The sequence below is a fragment of the Engystomops pustulosus genome, chromosome 3, assembly GCF_040894005.1.
Source record: "Engystomops pustulosus chromosome 3, aEngPut4.maternal, whole genome shotgun sequence".
Classification (NCBI taxonomy): Eukaryota; Metazoa; Chordata; class Amphibia; order Anura; family Leptodactylidae; genus Engystomops; species Engystomops pustulosus.
The window spans coordinates 34,660,778-34,678,537 of NC_092413.1; the positions used below are offsets into that span (position 1 = coordinate 34,660,778).

The 17,760-nt window shown below is 42.4% G+C and overlaps 1 protein-coding gene across 1 annotated transcript in view; it reads right to left on the bottom strand.

The window, feature by feature from the left end:
• Positions 1 to 14,882, bottom strand: part of ISM1 (isthmin 1) — a 39,472-nt gene extending 24,590 nt beyond the window's left edge. Inside the window, exon 1 of the mRNA XM_072140450.1 lies at positions 14,298 to 14,882. Within this exon, the coding sequence (XP_071996551.1) occupies positions 14,298 to 14,414 (117 nt within the window). The 5' untranslated portion in view covers positions 14,415 to 14,882. The remainder of the gene's footprint in view (positions 1 to 14,297) is intronic.
• Between the last annotated feature and the right edge of the window lie 2,878 nt (positions 14,883 to 17,760).

Consider the following 17,760-nt stretch of genomic DNA (forward strand, 5'->3'; position numbering starts at 1 on the left):
CAATTGGGACATAAAATATGGAACAAATTCCAAAAACATTTGGTAAAAGAGTTGTCTCATCAGACCTGTCCATAAATATGGTTATAACAAATGGATGTTATTCATCCAAAAGGGACCTCTCATGCCAAGCTTGCATCAACAACTGACCACGCCAACTGATGCATATGATAAGCTTTACTATAATGCCCATAAGCTCTGTGATCAATAGTTTTGCTGCAGAGCTTTCTGTTGCATGCAAATAACCCCAAACAATGGCTGCAATGTGCAGCTCCCTTGCTGTGCGTCTCCGTCGGGCTTCTTGACCACATCCCACCGTTGCCTGTTTCTACTACTAGAGGCTTTAGGAACACTGGTTTTGGTGCCCACCTTATTAGGAACAGAAGTGCTATATACGCATGACTACATCAGTCAGATTATAGCCTCCCATGACTACAAGGTGATAGGTTTGCATGCAAAAATGTTATTTGATATCATAGAGGTCAAAAAGTTGGGGGATATCTTGAGCCAGGCGCCAGAAGGGAGGTGTGCCCAAACAGGGGGTGGGGTGGGTTTGAACAAGAGGTTTTATAGTGGAGTTGCAGCGTCAGACCCCGGAGCTGGATGGTGGTCCAGATACAGTTTGAAGGCAAGAAAGGAAAGGCGTTGTCAAAATACCAATAAAATCCACATCACTTTAACCTGGACGTAGCGCGTCTATTAATTCGACCCCGCATTTTTTCCTTTTATTGCCTTCAAATTTGAGATCATCACACAGAACTTGGCCATGTACATGACCCATGGAGCCAACCACTGTCTTCGTGATTCTGGATACACTGATGGGCTTCACTGGTCTTGTGCATGTATGACATAACATCACTGTCGAATAATTAACTAAGACAAGTAGCTACATGGGATTTATCCCGAAAACATTTTTACATTTTTTGCTATATAAAATTTTCTACCTTAAGTCTTTTAACTAAATTCCAAAAATTTCCCCAAACTTCACTTCGATGTAAATTGACTGGCAATAAAGGTTAACATTGAATTTCTTCCACACATTATAATCAGTATGGTAGGGTTACGGATATGTAGAAGAGAAGCTACGGCTATATTCAAACAAAGGGTTAGCTGCATGCGCTCTTTTTATTCCTCAAGGGTCCTAATCTTACACCATGTCAATGTTCTATTGTCACAAGATCAAAGACTCCATGCTGGGAGAGACGGTCATTGTGAAAAGGGTGAACAGTGAATTTACTGCTTGACTTCATTCCCTTTAAATAGGACAGTCACACTCATCAAACCCTAAAGAAAGGTCTGTCCGGTATAACCTCCCGGTAAGATCCTGCATGAAGATTCGGCTTTCAAAAAGAGGCACCACACATATGTAAGCAAATCCAACAGCGCTACTGAATAGAAGTTTCAAACGGCTTTCCATTATTCACCCCAGGGCAGCCAAAATATAGATCAATTTATTATAAAAGAAACCTAAAAAATATAAAAATACACTTATACTATAAATAAAATTTAAACTAGAACTAAGCTTTATATTGTATAACCTTTTCAAAGTAGTATGTGTGATTTCTCATACATTTTTGTTCCATGGGAACAGATACTTTGCCCTGAATTCGTTATGTAGTTTAAGACTGAAAAAAATGTTATAACAAAAACTAAAAACTTTTTATTCATGTAGCATACCACTAATGCTATTTGGAAGTATGGAAAAACCCTTAAAGCAAGCAACAAATACTCTCATTAAATCAGATTTTGTGTAAAAATTATTCCAAGGCAAAGACTACTAAAAAAAAAAATACAAAAAGTTTTTTTTTACGGTTTCAGTCAATTTATAATTTACAATTGGCAATGTGCCCTGCACATCAAGACAGATATACTAAGAGGCTCTGGGATGGATGAATTCTACACCAGGTCTTGGTGCCGTACAGTACAAGCCATGATAAACCCCCCAAAATGTGCCCCCGATTAGATTGTTAATTGGTATTCAATCTACCTCATCATGCTGTCCACATTGTAGTATCATGAGAGCAACATGGCACCTAACAATTGATCAGCAGTATCTCAAGCAGGATGTTCTCAGCTACTGAGCGGCCACTGAGCTTAAAGGGTCATTAAAAGGTTGAAACAGAGATATAAAGATATTGGAACAGTCACAGACAGGCATAGAACTGGACACCCTTTGGATACATCCCACATTGATGACCCCCTCATTGGGAAAAATGCCCTGTGGAACCAGATGCCACATCAGGCACATTTAAGGAAGGCATGAGGCACCCAAGTGTCACTTCAGACCATTCCAAACCAATTATATCTATGTGTTCTTCATTTTAGATGACCTGCAAGGGTAGGTGACCACACCATCAGGCACAGCCATCATTGTTTTGCATTGGGCCAGGTCGCATCTACACTGGACAATAATAATAATTAATAATTCATCTATTTATTTATATGGTGCATACAGATTACGCAGCCCTACACAGAGCTAGCCGAATGAGTCCCTGTCTTCAATAGGGCTCATAATCGCCCGGTGTGGGAGGAAACCAGAGGAAACCCACGCAAACACGGAGAGAACATACAAACTCTTTGCAGATGTTGACCTGGATGGGACTTGAACCCAGGACCTCGGCTCTTCAAGGCTGTAGTGCTAACCGGTGAGACACCGTGCTGCCCTAAAACGTGCATGTGGGCCTCAGTACTGCTCATTGATGAAAGTTGATCAGAAATGACGGCCACCAATGATATTGGAGACCTCAAGGAGAGTGCTATACATCAGCCACTGAAGTTTGGTGGTGGTGGTGTTAAAATTTAGGTGTATTTTCTCAATACTAAACTGCCTTTTAGGTGAGCAACGTATAGGTCATCACTATCAGAGAAGATCCAGCATCCTGAAAGTGGTTGGGGTGCTCCTATGAGAGCGTATCCCAAATCAACGACTAGAGACTTCAATTTCCAGCTCAAGAAAATGAGTGTCAACATTCTATGTAGGGCAATGTGTTCAGTATGAAGGAAAGAGAAGGGAAGGGTTCGGTGACAACCCCTTTAATATTGCTTTTCTTACAGACATACAAAAGGTCCCAACAGAAATAAACACAGTAACGTAGGTTTCTATGAGATCTAAGATGAACGTAATATAGATAAAAGCAAGCAAAGCCATGGCCCCTCTTATGGACGGTTACATATATTATCCAGTTCTCGCTTTAAATTTGAAACAGGCCTCGCTCCGAGCAGTGACTAGAGATCAAGGTGGGTCTGTTTAGGAATGAAACAATCCTTCAAAAATATGGGAACCATTATATGTGGCAAATATAAAAAAGCATAGTTAAAGAAAAAAAAAATACTAGTAAGCCAGTATTTGGTAGATTCGCTGAAAAGCACATTTTTACCACAAATAAAAATTGATCGCGCTTTAATAAATCTCATTTGAGCATTTTATAATCTTCCATATTTTTTATGGTCTACCAGCACCTGTTTCAGCATGCATTGGCATGGAGCTAGAAAATATATTAATTGCAATAATATAAACCACCTGGATAAGCCCAAAAACCCCAAAAGCGTGTTCTTCATGATATACTTAGAGGTTAAAATGGGATTAGTGGAACATTTTTACAATTTAAAGCACCGTCATAAGAACTGCTAAAACCTATAATGTTAGAGGTACTGACACAGTTCATGGCATTCATTAAATATCCCAACGATTCACATCTAAAATACAGTCCAATCGATGGGCAGCAGCATGTTATAGAGCAGGAGCAGCTGAGCAGATTGTACATAGTGTCCTATCTGCAGGCAGCATGTTATAGAGCAGAAGGAGCTGAGCTGATTGTACATAGTGTCCTATCTGCAGGGAGCATGTTATAGAGTAGAAGGAGCTGAGCAGATTGTACATAGTGTCCTATCTGCAGGCAGCATGTTATAGAGTAGAAGGAGCTGAGCTGATTGTACATAGTGGGGCACATTTACTTAGAAATTCGAAAAATGCACCAAGATCATGCACCATAAATCATGAATCTGTCCCAACAGAGTTCACCATCTTTTTTGTGCTACACCTTTGACATAGGGCCCCTAATTTGTGTTGCATGGAAGCCAACGCAGCGGTGCCACAAAAGGGTCGCGTGTGACACAATAGCGGCGCAATCACTTCTAAAATACCTGTGCAAGCCGTTGTAGCCTAGAAGAAGGTGCACAGTCCGACAGAACTGCTGGGCAAAGCCCTAAGCGAATGTGGCCCCTATGTCCTATCTGCAAGCAGCATGTTATAGAGCAGAATGAGCTGAGCTAATTGTACATATTGTCCTATCTGCAGTTAGCATGTTGCAGAGCAGATTGTACATAGTGTCCTATCTGCAGTTAGCATGTTGCACAGCAGATTTTACATAGTGTCCTATTTGCAGAAATTATTTTTTAGAGCAGAAGTAGATAAACAGATGGTACATAGTGCCCTTTCTGCAGGTAGGAAGTTAAAGATCCATAAAGCAAACCTACCACCAGTTTTGATCCTATAAAGCTGCAGACAGTGTAAGACAGGAAAGCTGTGGTGAACTCCTGTGGGAGATCTCACGGCACAGACCCTCCCCTCTGCTCTGAGTAAGAGCTGTAATAAGCTTCTGGTTAGATATCACAGCAGAGGGGAGGAGCTGGAGACATGTTTGAATGAGACCAAGGAGTACAACGGTGTGAGATGACTCCCCAAGTGCACCAAGTCCAGTTACGATCGATCATGGAATTTAAATGTATTTTTACACTCCTGCTGCTACTAACACACACAAAGGTATGGTTACAAGTATCTTCAGGGTCTATAACTAACACTGTCTGCAGCTGTGTATGGGAAAAACTCATGACAGATTCCCTTTATGTTTTTAACCTCCCTTTAAGATGCAATATGTTCCAAATAAAATGTAAACCTACTTTCAGAAAGCCCTGATACAATCTTAAAGGGGTTATCCGGTTTAAATTTTTTTTTATGGCCGGGCTGGGGAGGGCTAGTTAAACATAATAAACATGGACTTACCCCCTCCGGCGCCGCCGATGTCCCGCGCCGCGGTCACTTCGATCCGTGCCCCTGTAAACAAACAGGGGCACGGAAGCCGCGCACAGGGAGCTTCCGGTGCGCCGGTTTAATGAAACCGGCGCACGGAGAAGACCGGCCGCGGCGCGGGACATCGGCAGCACCGGAGGAGGTAAGTACATGTTTATTGTGTTTAAATAGCCCTCCCCAGCCCGGACATAAAAAATTTTTTAAACCCGGATAACCCCTTTAAACCACTATGTCACTAAATGCAGTATAATTCCCAAGATCAATGATCTACCAATCATTACATAAGTGTCTCTGCAGATTTCTGTTGCGGAAGTACAGGTCAACTGAGGACAAGTCTTTGCAGGATCTAACATGTGGTGACCACTATTCAACTTTTCATCAAACGTTGCATAAATTTATAGTGAAGGTAAATACATGAAACCTTGTAGATCTTATAAAATCTAATCTGCTTTTCACTTGGAAATATTCTGAATTCAGTCTAGCTAGGAAGACAGACAAGAGGTAACCAAGGTATTAGATTAGGCTCAGTTCACACTATTGTGACTCCACCGTCTAGCCCTTTTATTATGTATAGTGCTGGAAACATGATGGATTGTACATGTAATCCCATTAGGGATTGGAAGGTGAACAGAAGACCATCTATTCAACTTTCCTTTTTAGTTTCCTAATAGAAGAGCTTCAAAGAAATCATAGCCATAGTGTGAACTGAGCATAGAAACTCTATGTAGAGGGGAGAGGGAGCGGTGAGTCACAGCAGCTAGGTTTCCGCACAGCAACACAGAGGGGACTTCAAATTTACAGAGACTGCAAAGCTGTTAGAAAATGAAGATTACAAGTCACAATTGTATTTTTCTCATGTATACAATCTGGAATACTGATTTGTTCAAATTTCCTTGAAAGGGGGACTCCCGTTTAAAGGAAATCTACCACCAGGATGAAGGTTTGTAAACCAAGCACACTTACATGCTTGTATGTGCCCCCTCGGGCAGGATCCATTCTTCTTTTAGCTTTGTATGCCCTTGTTTTTATGAAAAAACAAAAAGGCTTTTACAATCACGCAAATGAGCCTAAAGCAGCCTCTGTCTGTTAATTATGTACACCTCTGTGTAGGCTTACTGCTCGCCTCCTCCAGAAAGCCATTGGCTGGGGTTGGGGAGGGAGGAGGTGAGCAGTAAAACTGCATGGACGTGTGCAGAATTAACAGACAGAGGCTGGAGTCCCTCACACTCATTTGCATAATTGTAAAAGCCGTTTATTATAAAAACAAAGACCTAAAGAGCTCAATGAAGAGTGAATCCTGCCAGAGGGGGCACACGCCAGCATGTAAGTGTGGTTGGTTTACAATTCTTTATCCTGGTGGTAGATTTCCTTTAAGCAAAAAAACTAAGGACAGTCTTTTGTCGTTCTACACATATCCAGCCATCACCAACAATCTTGCAGGTACGTACAACAGTTTAATGAAGGAGCCAATGACCTAATTCGGCTGCACGGGTCGTGATAATGGACGGCAAATAAGGCCTGCTTTTATAATTAGCACAAGGAAAACGTCGGGGTCTGGAAATGCCATATTTATAGACAAAGCATTTACAGTACCAGTAATACCACCTGACACTTGTTAAATTGAATGCACCGGAAAAACTCTACTTTAAAATACTTGTGGTCTTACAATGAATAAACCTAATAGCACTTAGCAGCTAGAAACCGAGTTTAAGGTATACGAGAATATTAATATATTTCTAGTTGGTACATTTCTTATTTTTACCCCTTTAATTTTTCTATAAAATAGACAATGGTATTTACCTGTACGGAAAAGAGACCCCAAAAGGGATCTGTAAAGAACCCAATATTGTGTTACAATAGAGACATCATGTAGCCATCATGTCACTGGACTATGGACATCTGGACAGCTTGTGCAATGGATGTGTCCTTCCTTTTCTTTTGACTCAATGTCTTGAGAGTTGTGATTGAGAGTTGTGATCCAAATTGTCTAGATTCCACAAATAAAGCAGATTCTCATGCCGCTTATCACAGATAATTTGTGCCAAAAGGAAAAGTTTAGACCACATCAATCACCATATAAGGCCAAGTTCACATGTCCATCAGGTTATTTTCACTAGCTAGGCCTCACGAGAGCGTGAGCTAGCCGGGGAAATTGTGGCTAGCTTATGGCCACCGTTGACTTCTTTTATGCACCAACACAGTACATTGAGGCCGCCATGTCTCAGTCAGGTTGCCGTTCTGCAAATTATGGACCAGGTTCTATGGAGATGGGAGGGTTGAGAGGCACTTACCCCTTTCCATTCGGCTGAAAAAGGCTGCAAACATTCCCCTGTTTGAGGCCAGTTTCACACATGGCCGTGTGCATAAGGCCTTCTTGAGAGCCCAAACCAGGAGTGATAAAACAGACACCGTACAAGTGCATGTCTTTCCAGTGACTACTACAGTAGAAAAAGATAAAAATACACACAGAGGGTGGCACCTCGGGTAATATAAGGCCAAATAATTAAAGAAAAGGACCTCCAATGGGGTGCTGACCTATAGTCCACTTGGCTGTTATGCATATACAGTCTCTGTTGCTCTTGGAGGAAGCGACGGTGAAACGTGCGTCGGGGTGCTGTGGCGGTGGTCGTAATTTATTGGCTCACAATTTTGGTACTATGCAACACCCGGTTGGGTAATAGGCTGGATTACAACCGAAATTGGGTATACTGTGATCATATTGATATTTGTGCATTGGATAATGCTTGTTATGTATTGAAAGATTGTTGACCATCGCCACACTCTTGTTCCTGTGGATTTTATTCTATGTTTTTAATGGTTTATTTTTGATGGCCATACTTAATAATAAAGTCTGTATAATATTTTCATTAATTAAGTGGTTATGAGTATTATTTGATAGAGAATACTTTGGTCCTATATACCTCTGTTGGTATTGCATGTTTTGGATTGGTAATAGGAGTAGTCTACCTAGTATTGGGTTTTCTTTTTTTGGTATTTATTGCTCTTGGGGAATCTGGACTCAGCCTGCTGCTCCTTTAGCCAAAAAATGAAATAGCCTGATTCCAACTAGGTGGATCGGTAATATGTAGATAAAAAGCAATGGCTACAAAATTGGGACCCTGGCACCAGATTGTTAACGTCAGTAGGAACGTCTATTTTTTTTTCTCCACAGAGGTTAGATATAATGGAAAGACTTATACCCCTTCTGTGTGGATTTTGGCTCACAATAACTGAAGGAAATATCTGTGGACATAATGAAGAAGTTAACTAAGCATAAGATTAGATTTTTGCTTAAATTTGGTCTTTTTTTAAACATAATGCGGGTAATTTACTAAGGGCCCGAATTGTGGTTTTCCGTTGGGTTTCCCGAATATTACCGTTTTGCGTCGAATTGCCCCTGGTTTTTGGCGCACGTGATCGGATTGTGGAGCATCGGCGCCGGCAGGCATGCAACGGAAATGGGGGGGGGGGAGGGCGTGGCCGTCGGAAAACCCGATGGATTCGGAAAAACCGCTGTATTTTAAAAAAATAATGTGTCGCTCGACACGCACTTACCTGCAACCAGGATAGCTTAGTGAACTTCAGTGAACTCCGACGGACTTCACCGCAGCAGCGACACCTGCTGGACATCGGGCGCGCTACCTTGGTGAATCGGCGGAAGACCCGAATCTGCTTTCGGAGAACCCGCCGCTGGATCACGAATGGACCGGGTAAGTAAATCTGCCCCACATTTTTGTAGTAAAATCACTTATTATACAAATGAGTTACCATGCACGACAGAGCTTTGATTCTCTCCTCCTACCTGTTCAGCTTTGTTATTCTTTAACCTGTTTCTCCTAAGATTGGTGGACATCAGGGAGATCAGCAGTCCTTGGATTCAAACTCTGTGCATGCAAAACTTTGTGCATGCGCAGTTACCTCCTGGCATGCAAACAAACTTGCTTCTAAACTAGTACGTAAGGAAGATAGGGTCAGTGCATGTGCATTAGTTTGTAGGCCGGGAATCTATCTTCACAGAATTTTCATCCTGATGTAATGACAAAGATGGGAGGGGGGACATGTTAGAGATGGCTAAGGCTGAGCCATTGGCTAAATTTGAATTAAATGTGCTGTGCTCTGAGCAAAGATGTAAATTGACTTTATGAAGTCAAGGAGGCGGAGATTTTAACACTGAAGTCAAGCTTTCCCTGCCCAAGATCGCCCCCCTTCACTGTATATGATGGTCCTGTGTCCAGGGACAACAATGACTACATCTACTGAAGTGCGGCGCATGATGTGAATCACAGGGGAGGAGGCGTTCATAGGCATAGAGAGCTTTACCCCAGTGTTAAAATCTCTGCCTCCCCGACTTTATACCACCTGTTAACATCTCACTTCAAAGTTGATTTTCTGGATGATACCACCAAGCTGGGCCTTGAAAGAAACATGATCAAGAAGCTGTTCAGCCGCTTGACAACATACTGATAGTGTTTTATTTTGCTGATTTCTGGTTCCCTTTAAAGGTTTAAAAGGCATTGTGGTGATGTGCACTCCTTTTAAAGAGGGTTTCTGGTAACAGCATACCCAGAGTATTCTGAAGCATGTCCACAATAAACACAACTGTAGGCTCTCAGTACTATTTTTTCATATGATCACCTATCATATGAATAGGTGTTCAATAAAAAGTACTAAAGTACCTCTTACAAGACAAATTTAGCTTTTTTAAAAACAATATCCGAGTCTTGCAAAGACTTGCAGATTGCCTTATCACTGTAATTCCAGAGCTGCTTGTTGTTATGACATAAGGGAGAAAGAAAGAATGAAGGCTGTTGACGAAAACCCTTTACATTTTTTTTTTGTTCACAAAAATAAGATTCATCCGAGATGAGACATAGCAATCATTCCTGGAACATGCACGTTAAATAGTGATGAAACGCAACAGCGCGGCATAATGAAATATCAACAGACCTGCTATATTCATTATAGGGTGCAGAAAGAAGGCCCTGCATTGTGATCTCAAATATCACACACCACGGCACATGCTACCTCAGAAGAAATCCACTTCAATACCGCACAGATGTTCACTTAAATTGTCAGGGGAAAATCAATGATCTTTTCAACAGAAGGATTTTGTTCGGGGATGGTCAGTGGTTTTCTTTTTAGAAGTGCCATCATTTCTTTATCACTTCTCCAGCTGTGACTGCTCTTCTCCAATTTATCAGGAGCAAAGTCAAGTTCAAAGCTACTGGCAAAATCGCTTAAGGAAAATCCTCCAGTATATCCCCAGACTATGTCTAGTCTTAAATAACACCGAACACATTTCCAAATACGCATGCAACTAGAAGATCCTAGTTCCTTGTTCAACAATATGGCCATTTTCTTCGAACTTCTAAAAACTTTTTTAGAGTCAACATGTTATTTATGACACTCCAAAAAGTAAACAAAAAAACCTCACATGCCCCTCTATTAAAAGAGGGTCCTATGGAGGTACAGTGGTGTCCCTTAATGGCCATTGCTAATATGGTCATGTGCTTGAGGCTTTGTTAAAGGCAATTTGTGCCATTGAATGACTTATGCCACAGAAGAATCTACAGACAACAAATGTCCTCGCGTCCTGGAGGACTCATCATGTTGAAAGGCACCAGGATGACACGGACGTGGATACACTTATGGGTGTAGACCACAGAGGGGACTGTGATCCTCACCACTGGAAATCACATGATCCTTCTTTATCGCATGTGTTCACAGCACATGGAAGAGTTGACCACCAATCTTCGACCAACCAAGGATTCAAACTGTGGAATATCATGTTTCCTTTCATCTCCTAAATGAAATGCCACCTAACCCCAGTTATCATTGGAAAAAAAGGAGCATTTTCCTGATGCTCCCTTTTATTCCCAGCTTTCTTTCCTACTTCTATTGACAACATACTGTTTTATTTTGCTGATTTCTGTTGACATTTTTTTTTAAATGTTTCTTTATGGCCATTTTTGGCTCTTGCTTTGTATCTAAACCGAGCCTTGAGTTTCATTTTCTGGTGTTCTCCTGCCTTGGTGTTCTGGGAGATTGGCGACATGATATTGTCACTGTACTGTGTCCTCTGTTTTGTTTTTCCATGCTATGCTCTGTCATTTTGGATTTGCTGCCCTGTGTGACATATGGATCAAAATAGTAGTAGTCAAACTTCTTTGAACAAACCCTGTAGTTGACCAAGGTCATGTCAACTACACCTAAGCCCTGCTTGTACTTGAGAAGAATTGCCAACCAAGGAGCATTACAATAGTTTAGGGTTCCTCCAGTATGCCAATGATTTATAGCCATTTGTACTCTAAGGAGGAGTCTATATTTCTATATTTCAATGTCGACATAACTTTTTGGTTTGACAGTACAATTACACAAGTTGAGGAGCCAAACACAGATATCACAGATCTTTCTACCTGATCATAGGATCATCATTGAGAAAACTTAATTAGCACAAAATGATTTTGGTGGAACATCAAACACTGAAATTACTCAATAATTCTGCATATTCTATATTCCAGCAGCATCCGATTGTATACAAGATCTTTCACACCGATACAGGACTAAATATATGATAAATATAGTCACGCTAATATATGTTATCATTACAGTTTATAGTTATACAGCGGACAAAACCAAAATAGTTTACTTGAAAGGACTCGAGGAGATAGAATTACAATGCTGAATCCTGTTACATTGAGGAGGATAATTTAAACCATTCAGGGCTAAAGGGAGGATTTTCAAGTTGAAATTTTGAGGAATGTAATCGTGTTTTAAAGTAGATGTAGTATATACCATGACTAGCGGTCAAGTCGCAGGCATTGATAATCATAATTTGGTCAATACTTCATAACAGGTCCCTTAATTCTCATTGTAGTAACTGATGATGAAGTAGTAGAAGGAGCATCAGCACATGCATTTCTGTAGACATATTTGTAACGCAAAGTTTTTGGAATTCTTTATTGTGAAATTTTTATGTACAAAAACTTTTAGATATGTCAAGAAGGAGATTATGGTTCCTGTAAATTTATTGGCTTGCCCCACTGAAAAACACAAGACAAGTTGAATATTGAACCCATCATGCCTGTTGTATGTACTGTTTTCTTACATGGTAATATTCAATTTTTGGTAACCCAGGCATCTAATGAAAGAGCTCCGAATATCTTTCAGATTTTTTCTGGGTTTACAGGGGATGTCTTTGAAATGAACTTTCAAAAATTTAGCAGAAGTTCCTATGGGAACTGCAAATGTTCTAAAAAATTACCATTCCCTTCATGCTCTGATGGCAAACCCTAGTCAAGGTCAAGAACCTTAAAAGACCTTAGATGGTCCTTTCTGTTTACTAAGAGATATAAGACAGAAAGTGCTCCTATTACATCACAAATCTGAAACCTTTGAAAACGGTCTTTGAACTTCCCCAGTGAATCTTTCATATTAGAGACTGGTAGGGGGATCAAATCATAGAACCATCACGGATATTAACATCAGATAATGTTAAAAAGTTGCAGTCACTGAAGTATTAATTAAATATTATGGACCTTCTTCATTTAGTGTTCAAGAGTCTTATCTCCTCACCTATCCTGAACATTAGAGACCAAAAGTACAGACATGTCCTCAGTCACCAGATCAAGTATCTACAATTTAGATTCAGGTTATATAAATAGGATATAAGATGCTTTCTAGGTCAATGTGAATGTTGCACAATGTGAGAGATGAGCACACAGTAGTAGCAGAACCTCACCATCCGCCTATCAACTTCCTACTTACAATTGCTTCAATATGTGTTCATCCTAAGTGGGAAGGGGGTGGACATACACACACATGAGGCAGTGCACTCTATAGTATATAGTCAGTAACTAATTGAGACTACAGTAATATTATGGATCTTAAGCTGAGGATATCGACGTTGGCATCACCTTAATGTCAAGCTGAGAGGCTACAGAATTCACAATGTGTTTCATATCCATGGATCCACTTCATGTTGGGCTTTAATACAAAAAATTTTACCAACTTCAAGGCTTAGAAACTCATCTCGCTCACATCTACTGTCATTTCACTTTTCAAGTGAATGTGATGCCGTGATATAGGATTATTGTTCCTTAATACTATATTTTTTACCAACATCTAGGCTCAGAAACTCATCTCGCCCACATCTACTGTCATTTCACTTTTTGAGTGTATTTGATGCCAAAGGTAGAAGTTTCACGATTTCACTTAAACGCAGAACATTACTCTTACCCTTGCTCTATCTCCGTTTCATCATTTCTCTCATCCCCATATGAAAATGTAGTAACTCAATGGCACAAATTTTGATGGTGCAGGCAATGGATTTTGTTAATTCTATGCCAAGGGTGAGTGTATGTTCACAAAGGGATGTGTCATTGGGTTTTCATTGCAGAATTGTACATTGAAGATCCACTTTAAGTGGAGAATACGTCAACCAAAAAGTTGAAAAGTCCACAGGGTTCAAAACCCTTTGCTGAAGCATTGAGGTAATCCACCATTGTGGATTACTTTCATCACCGATCAATAGGATACCCATGATATTGTGAAGCAGACTTCATATTAGGAGTGATCAGTAGAAGACAGTCCAAAAAGTTAGGTGCTTATTGTAGATTTCTGGGTACATTGGTTAACTTGACGCATACAGTTGGGTAGAAGATGATTCCTGAATAATGAAGAAGACCTGATACTATACTATCTAGGGTCTGTCGATAGGGGAAATTATTGGTTGGAATAATATAGGTTAATATGATTGTGGACACGGATAATCTTCCTTATATCACAATGATGATCTTGACTTCAGAAAGTTATGACTTTACCCTATGAAGCTCCAAAGTCATGACTGAGTATTGGTCTTCACCATGTCCATAACAGACACCGATACATTGATGCTATGGTCTATAGTTTATAGTCAGTAACCAAGGATCATTCATTGACAGAAAACATGACAAATCAATGCCTGGATTGGCATCACCTCACAGTTCACGCAGGCAAATGTTAGCGCCAGGTTACTGTAGTAGCCACCAAATTCGACTCGCCCAGCTGTAGACATAATCAAAAGTATCTTCGCAACATAGTAATAAATCACATATCAACACATAAAAATACTAAACCTTATAGATGCGCCTCAGCCTGTATACCATTCAATGGCATCCAACTGGGCAAGGGTTATGATATAGCACCCCTAGGGCACTGTGATACAATCTAACAACAGCAATGTACTGAATGGTAACAGGGATAGGTACAAGGATGGGCATCTTGTCCTCACCTGGTGCTGGCTGCTGGCATTGGCAGGGCTGGCAGGGCTCCCTCTCAGCACAGTGATGTGCAGGGTGAGCAGCACCAGTCCCAGCAGCAGCAGGAGCTCCGCTGCCAGCCTCACCATCCTCTTGATGCGTCCAGCTTTCAGTGCCCGCTCACTGGGTCCAGCTACACCCCCGCTCTCCGGGTCCAGGGGGTCCGGCTGGGTGGAGGAGCCGCCGCCAGCACCGCAGCAGCAGCGGCAGCACTTGGGAGCCACTGCGGGACCGGAAGGAACAAAGCCCCAGGGAAAGCGGGAGGGAGGAGGCGGATCGGCAGCGGACACGACTCGTCCCCGAGATCCAGATTCAACATGAGCTGCGCCCCCACAACGCAGTATCCCCAAGTGTGCACAGGTGTGCAGTACCGCAATCCGCCGGCTCCAGTGCGGGGGGCGCCACTAGGAGTTGTGCTGCACCGGTACAATCCTCAGAGCTGTGCTGTGTCTGTATCCATCCCTCTCCTCATTATATCCATGACTGCTGTCCCTGTCCCTACTACTCCTGGGCACCACGCTCTTCTCTCCTCAGCACACAGCGTGTCAAATGGGCTTTATAGTGCAGTCCCAGGGTTGTTGTGTGTGTTCCCCCTCCCCCTGTCATTAGCCTGCCCTCCACCCCCTCCATCTCCCCTCTCTCTCCCCTCTGCTCACTCTGGGATAGTTTACAAACAAGTTCCCTTCTCCTGTCCTCACTCCACAGGGGGATGATGCCCCCTCACACTGCAGGCAGGCAGGGTCATGCCCAGAGGTGGCCAGTCCTGACACACACTGGGATGGAGCTGCTGCAGAACCTCTTTACGCGACTGTTTGATATTCAACAGATCTCAAAGCTAAACTATGTGCTCACTTCCGCAAACATTAAAAGGAGCTTGAAGTTTTATGTACTGTATATATATATATATATATAGCTCCTTTGTATTATATATATGTAGCGCCCGGCGTTGCCCGGGATAGTAAATTACTGCTCTAAGCTATAACAAAATATTTTATATAGCTCTCTTTCTAGATGTATCTATCGCTCTCTGTCTCTCTATTTCTGTCTACTTACCTGGTCCGGTCACGATAACGCGGTGCGTTGTCCGACAAGGATTCGGGTCTGCCGCGATTCACTAAGCTTGTGCACCCGAGTTCCTGCATCCATCGCTTCTGCACCAAGGTCCACCGGAGTACACCTGCTTTTTCCCAGTGCTTGTAAGTGCATGTCTTGTGACACATTTCTAATTGTTAAATCTTGCCCATTGTCCGAATCCGTCGGGTTGTCCGACTACGCAACCCCGATTTCTGTCTGTTTCTCTTTCTCTGTCTGTCTCTCTGCTTGTCTCTCTCTGTCTTACTCTATCTCTGTCTCGTTCTGTCTCTCTCTGTCTCTTTCTAGATCCTTCTCTCTCTAGAATGTATCTATTGCTCTCTGTCTCTATTTCTGTCCGTTTCTCTCTCTGTGTCTCTCTCCCACTCTGTCTATCTGTCTCTCTCTGTTTCTTTTTCTATGTCTATCTTAGTCTGTCTGTTTTCTCTGTCTCTATCACCATACATCTTACCTCACACTTAAAGAGGACCTGTCACCCAATTTATCGGCACTAGGAGCTGCTTACTAAAGTAAGCAGCTCCTAGTGCTCGATCAAACGCCGCAGTGTTAGAGCGATAGCGTTACCGGAAACCTCCGGTAGCGCTATCAAACACTGCGGCCGGGTACGATGTAATTGTCAGACAGCTCGCAAAGCTGTCCGACGTATTCATGAGGGGGCGGGTGGGGGCATGGCTAGGGGCGGTGACTGCCGCCTAGCGCGCGGCATTCTCTGTCAGCCTATGGAGCGAGCGGGGCGGTCCGGGGAAGAGGCAGCGCCTCGGACCGCCCCCTCATGAATACATCGGACAGCTTTGCAAGCTGTCCGATGATTACAATGTATCCCGCCGCAGTGTTTGATAGCGTTACCGGAGGTTTCCGGTAACACTATCACTATAACACTGCGGCGTTTGATTAAGCACTAGGAGCTGCTTACTTTAGTAAGCAGCTCGTAGTGCCGAAAATTTAGGTGACAGGTCCTCTTTAAGCTGTCTTATACTCATATACTCTTATAGCAGTGGTGGTGAACCTATGGCACTGGTGGGCACGCGGGCTGTCTCAGAGTTTGCCAGACATTGCACCTTCCTGCAGTCTCTGGCAGTCCAAGTAGTGCCCTGCTATTTTATAGTGACCCATCCTGTGCTGCTTGGTCCTGTCCAAAGAGTGCAAAGATGTGGACAGGGTCGATTGGAGCAATAAGTTTGTTACTGCCTAAATTGCCGTGTTGGCACTTTGGGAAAAGCTAGTGTGTTTTGGGTCTCATTTTGGGTACTCGATCTCTAAAAGGTTCACCATCACTGGCCTATAGCAACAAGTCAAAGCTTAGAGCTCATATCATGACCTGTGGCAAAATAGAAGCTGAGCTGTGATTGGTTACAGTCACAGCAGCAGACAATGGCTCCTGTTCATGGTGGTTAATAAGTGTATTTTGGAAAGCGGGGGTGAAAATCTCGACTCAAAACCAAGATTATGGTCACAGGGAGTGGCTAGACAAAAGTTCCCTCCCCTCTGAGTAACTGCTTCAGGATTCAAACAGAAGCCTACTACAGCAGTGACTAAAAGCAGAAGAAAGGGGTTATGCTGTAAGATTTCACACAGGAGTGCATCACAGTGAACCAAGTCCAGCTGCAATCCTGGTATATAAATCCATTTTTCACTTTACTGCTGCTATTAGCAACACACACAATGGTTTCCTTTACAGACGCTGTTTGAGGTGCTCCATTGGACTTGGAGAATGTATTTGCAGAAGTCCAGGTGAAATAATTCTGTTGGACAAGAGTCCCACCTTTAACAGTTCGGGTATGTGTGTGGGTTCCAGACCTCACTGCCCAACAGAGGGATGGGGGATATGATAATATAAGTTTTTTTTGTCCAAACTGTCACCGGAGGTTTAAGTCTGCACAATCTTCTCCTCATTGCATTCAAGGTTCTGCAGGCCTTGTCTCTGAGCACCTGGATGGCTTGGCCCTGGTAGGTGTACCTGAAGGAGGGAACCCTGGCCACTTTTGTGTTTCTCCTCTGGAACACCATGATATTGATTTTATTTAGGTTGATGGGTTGTGCCCAGGAGGTGCTAAATTTCTCCAGAATTTCCAGGTTGTCATGGAGACCTCTTTCAGTAGGTAGCAATATTAGAGGGTCATCTTCATATAACAGAAATTTCATGTAGGGTGAGTCGGGCTGCGGAAGAGGCCTACAGTGCTGCAGCAGGTCATTGATGTACGGTATTTTTCAGACTATAAGGCGCACCGGACTATAAGGCGAACCATCAATAAATGCCTGTTAAAACGTTTAGGTTAATATATAAGGTGCACTAGACTATAAGGCGCACCTGATTATAAGGATGAATGACCAGCAGGTGGCAGA